Source organism: Sesamum indicum, linkage group LG9 (assembly GCF_000512975.1).
Source record: "Sesamum indicum cultivar Zhongzhi No. 13 linkage group LG9, S_indicum_v1.0, whole genome shotgun sequence".
In the NCBI taxonomy this organism is placed as follows: domain Eukaryota; kingdom Viridiplantae; phylum Streptophyta; class Magnoliopsida; order Lamiales; family Pedaliaceae; genus Sesamum; species Sesamum indicum.
The window spans coordinates 4531490-4539857 of NC_026153.1; the positions used below are offsets into that span (position 1 = coordinate 4531490).

Sequence of the window (8368 nt, forward strand, 5' to 3'; positions counted from 1 at the left end):
TGTGGTTCCAGAAATCAAGTCTGATTCATTTGATTGGTCATGCAGTGACGAGTCTCCAGCAAGGCACAGTCTTATTTTTCGGGGATTGGTTCCCATTCTATGTGCAGGATCTGCAAGGGCTTCTCATGAGGAGTCTACAGAGGAAGCCTTGGAATTTGCTCTTCAGCATGCTAAAACTAAAGGACTCTGCAAGGTAGGAGATGCCGTTGTGGCCCTTCACCGAATTGGAACTGCATCCATCATCAAGATTGTGACAGTGAAGTGATGTGATTACACATGGTGGCTTGGTTTGCGTTTTGGGAAAAGTAGCGATCGATAAATGAAGAAGGATGCTTATCTGATGCTTGCTTATAATTTTTGCCCTGTGGAGGTTGAACATCATAAGATTTCTAATGCTGCTTTACGGTTTTGTGCGTCGGACCTTTTGTGTTGCCCACCATAATTATCAGGCCTTTTAAGCTGGACCCTTTCACATAATTTTCTATGTGATCAGAATATTCTATTGCAATATCTATCTATTCAGCAGAACCTGTTTGCCCTTGAAATAAATTTTTGTTTCTCGACACCACCTTAATCTTCGCTGGCAATTATGCGGTGCTGTGTGTGTGTAGTTTTATATTACAATTAGGGAGATGTCACCTATTATCATGGTGTATTAAAAATGTTCAACCTGTTTATTATCCATCTACTGCATTCAGAATCCATTGTCATATTCTCTGATCTAGCTCTTAGGCTGCTTTAGGATCCATCAAAACTCTCATGTTTGGACAGGGGTGGTTCTCAAGCACATACCATTTTAATAACTTGTCCGAAATCTCAAGCATTCATGTAGTAAGGGTAATCAAGAACAGGAACAACACGCAACCAAGTTCACAAATCAAGATTCCAATGGCTAGTTAGCTCTTTTGAATCATCGGGCGCCGGTAAATGTTGAAATATTTTGGTTTGAACCAGTCTTGACAGATGAAATTGGGTGTGAATGCGATGCTGAAGGCATATAGAGGACCTATATTACAGCTTCAATGCCAAGAATAGAATCAAGTCTTTTCCTCAGTCGTTCAGAGGCCAAGCACAAGCAGGAATAAAGAATGCACATGGTGGATCATGAAGAATACTTGTTCAAAATGAGAATAGAACCCTCTACAATATTCTTGTGACTTCAGTAAAGTCAGATCTCAAACATGCACAGAAGTCCATTTAGGGGGCTGAAATTTTGATGGATGAGACAAAAAAGAAGACCAAAGTAGACCAAGCTCAATATATCTAGAGAAATGTTAAAAAAGGAATTACACTTCAAAACATCTCAAACATGTTTTGGAATGAAGGATAGTTTTCTATACATGGAAAAAAAACATCTCAAGCATCTCAGTAACAAGGTAAAACACAAATAGACACATCAATACAGAATTTGGTTCCCTAAGATTACATTTTTGTAGGAAGCATAGTATTATATACAAAAGGCAAACTAAAGAGCATTTATGCTAAGTAAAGCACGATAAATGGATACCAGAATTCACACTTGCAAACTCAGTTCTCATCCTCACGTGAAGTACTCGGGGGTGCATTTGCTGATGACCCTGATATAGATGTTGTGGATGAATTTCCACGACTAGCTCGGGAAGGGGAGGATGAAAACAAACTGCTGAAAGGCCATGGAAGGGACACCGAAAACTGTCTCCCATTTTCGTTTCTGTCATCCCCACCATTACCAGCATTGTTGTTATCAATACTAATTTCTTGACTGCTGTTAGTATTATTGTTTCTTGTCCCCTCTGCATCGAGCTTCAACTCATCACAAGGTATCTGATACCTGCATATGGGACAAGAGCTATGAAGTTCTAGCCATGGCAAAATGCATGAGCTGTGGAACTTATGTTTACAAGGCATCTCCTTGACTTCAGTGCCAATTTCACAGTCATCCAAACAAACCGAACATTGCAGTGTCTCCTCAACTTTCACAGTGGGTAATGCCTCGACTGCCTCTTTCTGGGCTGGTGGTGTTCCATACCTGTTTGGATCATTCTCCGACAAATGCTGCAGCAACAAGTCTAAACCAGGACCAATGAAATAATCACCTAGTGAGCCAATTGGAGCACGGTTTTGGGAATCACTAGTGGGATCATAGGAACCCTGAACAATGATTGTCTGATTAAAGGGATTAATCAAAATCACACGCTCCCTGTCCCTATCATTATCTCTATCCCTGATCCGTTGATCAGTCTCCGAGTTTGCTGACTCTGATAGTATTCCAGCTCGGATGCCCTGGAGGAGCTGGAGAATTGTAGCTGAGCTCCTCCTCCTCCTCCTCATTATTGACTCCAGCTCACGGTCAAGCTCCGTCTCCCCATCAAGGTGGCGGTGATTGTTCTCATTGTCATCCTCGTTCTCTTCCTCCTCAAACTCCATGCGCCTAATCCGCCGGCGACGGCGCGGGTTTCCCATCATACCTAGCAAGATTGGGGCCCACAGGGAGAGGGCACGATCAGAATCAGAACCTCCAAGTTCAAATCCAAGAGAGCTATCGTTTCCTGGAGTGGCTGCAGATGCCATTTCTTCCACGAAGCCACTTTGGCATATGGGGCATTTTATTGTATCGATCTCGATAATTGGATTCACCGTCTGCGAACACATATGACACCAATACCGTGATGCGTCTCCTTCTTCCATTGTTATAGCCAAGTTTGGCTTTTTTCCCCTGTTCACAACAAACATCATTCCAATGTTAAAAATAAAGCATTCAAGAAAGAGTCCAACTTTGTCAACGACCGAATCAAATCAAACTCCTCCCAAAAAATCTCTAGCTCCACAGTATCTTAACAAATGCAGCCTAAATCTTCGTGAGCAAATAACAGAAATTCTTATTCTTGAGCCCATCAACAAAATATCTCAGCAAAAGAATCCAGAAAAAGGGATAGGATCAAGTTGGCGGATCAAGACTCAATCTTCAAGTCAACAAGGAGAATCACAGATAAGTTTTCTCCCTTTGATCCATATAAAGAAAAACAAAACATACCCTTTGTGAAACTGAAGAAAAGGATTCATTCTGCAGAGCAAACTTAAAAAATTGGCAGATCCAAACAGAACAATGGGTTGTGGATCGTCAAGAATGATAATTTTTGTGGTTTGAACATAAGACTTAAAAAAAAAAAGGTTGATGAGAGGGGATATAGAAACTCAAAATCAGGTGGGCTGTGGCTTAAGAATGTACACAACTAGAAAATTTGCATTGAAACAGAAGGATTCTCCAAGAATCTGCTCATTTTTTTCTTACCATCCAACATAAAGAATCAATATCATCATCATCATCATATAAATTTTAAATCAAGGAGGAAAATCCAAAAGAGTAACCATAATTTACCAGGGGAAGAAAAAGAATCTGCTTCTTGTTGATGCTCTTGTTCTTGTTGTTGCTCTTATATTCTCAGCTTCTAAAGAGGAGCTGAATTCTGGGGAGTTTTTTGATATTTGATATTTGATATTTGAAGTTTGAATTTTGAATTTGATTCTCCAACTATGTATATCTGTGCGTATTCTTAGTGGGATCTTTGAGTAGTACTATTTATTTACCAAGGGAAATGAAGGGGCCATCTCCTTCAACACCATTTGTTTTTTGTGTATGTCAGTCAATCCGCTTATTACAGAATTATTAATTATGAGAAAACACCATTGACAATAATAGTAAATAATTAAAAGTGAAAAAGGGGGTTTATTTATGTAGATGAGAAAATGGGTTGTAATTATTATATAACCATAATAATAGTAAAGAAAGGATGGATGAGGAAGCAAGCAAGTTGTGTTGTGTGCATTTCTTGTGACAAGAAATGTAAAGGAAAGTCCAAAAGGACGACACAACCAAGAAAGATACACCCCTAAAACCGCGTATTCCTCCTGTTTATGTTTCTATACAATTATTTTAATTTTTGTCATATTAATTACAAAAGAACTTTATTAATAACTAAGAAAATAATTATTCCCTAATCATGTGTGGAAACGGGTCCTTTGATTGGGGGAGCGAATGCCATTGCTCTCTTATCATATCAGAGATTCAGAATGGGTGGCTGTGATTCTCTTATTTATTTTGATCAATTCAAATTTCTTTAGGGAGACTTGAATTGTCTCAAAACCAATATAAGGAGGAAGGTGGCCGACTCTATATATGGTTCAGTAGTTCAAACCGTGGACCACCTTCAGTTTGGATGAGTTTTTGTTGTCGACCCCATATGTATTCTGCAGATGAAATGAAAAACATCCTGTGCTTGCTTAAGCAATATGTATAAAGATCTGAGAGCTTGAGAAATCAGGTACCATCCAAGCGATTGCGGTCCTATATCAGAATTCTGCCTTGCTATTGCTTCAAAACCTTTTGACATTATCACAGTCTTTACACCAAAAAGAGAAACAACGAGACCTTTGGATTGCCTCTCCACATTTTAGCTGCAAAAAGAATGCAAGTACCTGTACAAATTCTTGCTACCTATAACAGTCATGTCTAATTGAGTACAAAAATAATCCTCCAAAGAAATGTATGGGGAGTGGACGCCACATCAAGAAATCAATCATCCAGTTCAGACAATCTGGAGCTTTCTTACAGCATTCTCGTCCTGGAATATTAATCAGCGGGCTAGATGAGTAAAAATGTCGATCATATATGATCAATGCTATGAAACAAACTCTTGCAAAAACAAACATGCTGTAAGAATCTGAAACAAACTAAAACTCATCTGCCTGAAATAGTATGATAGAGGCTCAACAAAAAGAACTTCAGATTGCACCAACGAAAGACCAGGTCATAAAGTCCAAGACTAGTTTGAAGCAATTTCTGAGGCATCCATATCTATAACCAAATGTCTTCATATCCAACGAATGGGTTTCATTACAATATTCTGTCTAATGAAGTATCTTTACTTCAGGATAAGTATAAATATCGCGCTCTTTTGCCTCTTTCCCCTTGCAGAATGTGATCATTTAGTTCGTTTTATGTTTAGTGTCCATCGAAGAATTTCAAAATGGGGTTTCACTTCAAATTACTAGCAAAAGAATGGTTGACACTGTCTGTATATCACTATGTTAAGAAGCTTACTGGATAAAGCTGAAAACTTACATCTTTAACATGGAAAGATCTGTGCATGGATGGATCCAACTGAGAAGTTTCAGCAGCAGAGGGAGAACCTGATCGAGAAATATCATGACTTCTACTATCCTGCCACCAGATAGTAGGCCACCATAAGATTCATCTCCAGTTAAACTATAGAAAATATGATTGATTTCAGCATAAAAGCAGGGGAAAAGTGGGTATGACGAAGCAAGTTGTCAGGGAGCAAAGAAGATACAAACTTCTATAGCAGACAGAAAGGCTTCTAGAAATTGCTGTCTATGAGAAGCTTGATTAAGGAGTCTATCGGAATATATATAGTGATAAGCACACATGAATAGGATGAATAAGTACAAGCACGTCCGTACTAGGGTGCATTCTCATCCATTTTAAAAACAGTAGATGCCTAAGTCTATTCATGGCTCCTAAATTATCTGGTAGCTGTCATGGGGTCTTCAATGTGCCATCCAACTAGTTGAGAACAGAGGTACCATTTACCCATTGATTTCATCAAAAGTCCAATTTGAACATTATCGAATTTGATTTGTAAGTTGGAACAAATGGCATTTATGAGTCAATTGAGCCACATCCATCGAAGGAAAGTTGAGTGTAAATTGTTAAGGTAGTATGGTATTGTTCTACAGACACCATTAGATGCATAGTTAAGAAAAAACTTTCAATGATCATAAACATAGCTGACTCCAGAGTAAATGCTTAGTTATCTTATTGCTGACGGTGGTGCAAGTTAGGTATTGGCAACTCAACATCAGGAGTACATCCTGTGTCTTCCAATGCCACCAAATACTGCTCTCCACATCTCTCCCCGTCCTTTTCCTCTCAACAGTCTCACCACTCAAATGTTTACACGGAAACCTCTTCCAATACCATCCATCCTAGTCCTACGCCTCATGCCCCCCTAATGCCAACTCTCATTTTACTACATGAATATGGTACACGTAAAAATTATTTGGACTGTCGCAGCAACAGCGGCTTGTGTGTTCATGGAGAGAGTATAAGTTTGTAAATGGTTAAGAAAGTGGCAGGAGCATACCACAGAATGATAAGTGTCGTCCTTGCCGTCTTCAAACAGAGATGAATAATATGCAGGATCATATATTGCGCCTCCAACAACATCATCACAATCAGAGCTGCGTCGAACTATAGGAGTGGCAGGATTGAGAAAACTATTTCTCAAATCACCATCTGTATCTCTAGCACCTGAGTTATCTACAGTAGAAACACCCAGTCTGTACATCTGTATCCATAATAATGACGACGACAACCTCACAGAAAATCCAACAATCTGCATGGCAAGGGTCAGGTTCACCAAAATGCTTAAAAAGGTTCCGTGAAACTCAGGTGGAGTACGCCTGCAGCCACAGATGGAGATTTGTTACAGTTAAAATAAAAGTACAGGTTCGAAGGGCTAACTATCCTCTAATGCGAAAGGGAAGCATCTCCCAAATTCATACACAACACACCAAAAACTAAAATAATAAGTATAAAAGAATCACCATATGTTTACCATCAACAATATTCAAACCAACAGCTGAGATCTGCAAATTCAATAATAAGTCACACAGGACAGCAGGAAGGTTTGACGCTCAGACGGGAATAAAAATTGTGAACACATATGATAATAATTTGGAAACCAAAAGTTTTAATCCAACCAAAGAGTAGCAAACTTGCATAATTCAGTTATCAGGTGTCACCAACGGCTCAGAACATATCACGGATTTCTATTGCGATCGGCGAATGAATTCTACGCTAAATGGATCAAACAATGCCGATTCAAAACATTACCAAAATAGTTTTGACAGTGAACCTGGATAGTGTGGAAGAAATGTGTGATTAAGAGAGAGTTTTATGCAGGAAAAAAATAGAGAGTAAAAAAGGTACCAGATATCATGGGAGAAAAGCAAAAACCAGGAGAGGTCGAGGAAAACGGAGCAGAATAGGAGGAAGGCGTAAGTCCTGGCGAGGCTCTGACTGCTGCTCTCAATGGCGACGAGCGCGAACAAGGAAATCCCTAAATCAACGAGCAGGACACCATTGTAGAGCGGGGCGAGGGATCCAATCAATGCGCAGGCAATCTGAGCGTAGATCAGCTTGACAGCGAGCCACTGGAGGTTATCGTAGTCCCGAATCCAGGCCTCTATCACTGTCCGCGTCAATCCACATCCACCACAACGCATCATATGCAAAAATTCAGCAGTTTATCTGCAAAATCTTAGAGTTGGAGTGTAGAGTGTGGAGTGGAAATTGGGTGTACATCCAAAAGCATGCTTTGCAGGCACAGGGCCTCTACGAGTACAAGGAGGATGAAATTGAAAAGTGAAAGAGAGAGGGGATGAGAGCAGGGCGGCCCACTTACATATATTGGGTGCTCAGCTACCAACACTCTCTTTGCTTCATTTCCTCCCACAACCTTCCTTTTTTTTGTTTTTTCTTCTAAGCTCTGTTTGGATGAATGCATTTTAACATACAAATTCCAATTTCATCAAAATATTTCTTCTAATTCAAAACTCTATCAGGTTGTGTGTATTTGGATTTAATTATTTAATATATTTCATTTTAAACCACTTTATATTATAATAATTTAATGACTTAGTATAAGAATAATTTTTTTTCAATCAAAATGTTTATTGTTGATCAATAATACAATTCCAATTACGGATATTTTACTAAATTAATATTTTCTATACTATATAAGAAGAAAAATCTATTTTCATTCACAGATAGCAATTACTTACACCGACACCAAATTTTTAGATTTATAAAACCCGTTCTTAAATATTTTCAACCATTCATATTTAAAATTGTCAGTCTATACTAAGTACCACCTACATCAAATTTTTTTTATATCTATAATATTTTTAAATTAATTTTATTTATTTATTTTAACGTAAAGTGCTGATTTATATATATTTTATTTTTAATTATAATATATTTAAAATATGAATAATTATTTATTATATACAAATAGAAATGGTAAGACATAAGATGTAGTTCCAATATAAGAGTACTTATTAGCAGTCATAATATAGTGGTGGAGCTTAATGCAATTTTAATATAATGGTGAAGCTTAATGCAATTTTAATATAATGGTGGAGCTTAATGTAATTTTAATATAATGGTGGAGCTTAATGCAATTAACGCGGCACCCAAAATAAAAGCAAATATTTGATAGCATAAAAGATATAAGAACATCCAGCGATTAACTACGAACATCGCCATGGGAGAAGAAGAGGCGACTCCTGCTCCGACGCCGGCGTG

The 8368-nt window shown here is 38.3% G+C and overlaps 3 protein-coding genes across 3 annotated transcripts in view; 1 reads left to right on the plus strand and 2 right to left on the minus strand.

The window, feature by feature from the left end:
- LOC105170611 (pyruvate kinase, cytosolic isozyme) overlaps window positions 1–568 on the plus strand; it is a 3570-nt gene extending 3002 nt beyond the window's left edge. Inside the window, 1 exon segment of the mRNA XM_011091445.2 lies at window positions 1–568. This exon segment is cut by the window's left edge and continues 12 nt beyond it. Coding sequence (XP_011089747.1) covers window positions 1–265 — 265 coding nt within the window. The 3' untranslated portion in view covers window positions 266–568.
- On the minus strand, window positions 1236–3632 carry LOC105170616 (probable E3 ubiquitin-protein ligase RHC1A). The gene is made up of 2 exons (XM_011091454.2): window positions 3359–3632; window positions 1236–2695 (listed from the first exon to the last, which is right to left on the minus strand). The coding sequence occupies exon 2, from the start codon at window positions 2665–2667 to the stop codon at window positions 1528–1530; it is 1140 nt and encodes a 379-aa protein (XP_011089756.1). The 5' UTR covers window positions 2668–2695; window positions 3359–3632; the 3' UTR covers window positions 1236–1527.
- Window positions 4326–7517, minus strand: LOC105170617. Its single transcript, XM_011091455.2, has 4 exons — window positions 6992–7517; window positions 6144–6462; window positions 5102–5200; window positions 4326–4601 (listed from the first exon to the last, which is right to left on the minus strand). Exons 1-4 carry the CDS (start codon window positions 7288–7290, stop codon window positions 4566–4568), a joined length of 753 nt encoding a protein of 250 aa, XP_011089757.1. The 5' UTR covers window positions 7291–7517; the 3' UTR covers window positions 4326–4565.

Coding starts and splice junctions, on each gene's coding strand:
- LOC105170617 (XM_011091455.2), bottom strand. CDS start 7,290: ATGATGCGTTGTGGTGGATGTGGATTGACGCGGACAGTGATAGAGGCC. Junction 6,463..6,991: donor CTTTTCTCCCATGATATCTG/GTACCTTTTTTA, acceptor CTGTGGCTGCAG/GCGTACTCCACCTGAGTTTC. Junction 4,602..5,101: donor GATCTTTCCATGTTAAAGAT/GTAAGTTTTCAG, acceptor TTAATATTCCAG/GACGAGAATGCTGTAAGAAA.
- LOC105170616 (XM_011091454.2), bottom strand. CDS start 2,667: ATGGAAGAAGGAGACGCATCACGGTATTGGTGTCATATGTGTTCGCAG.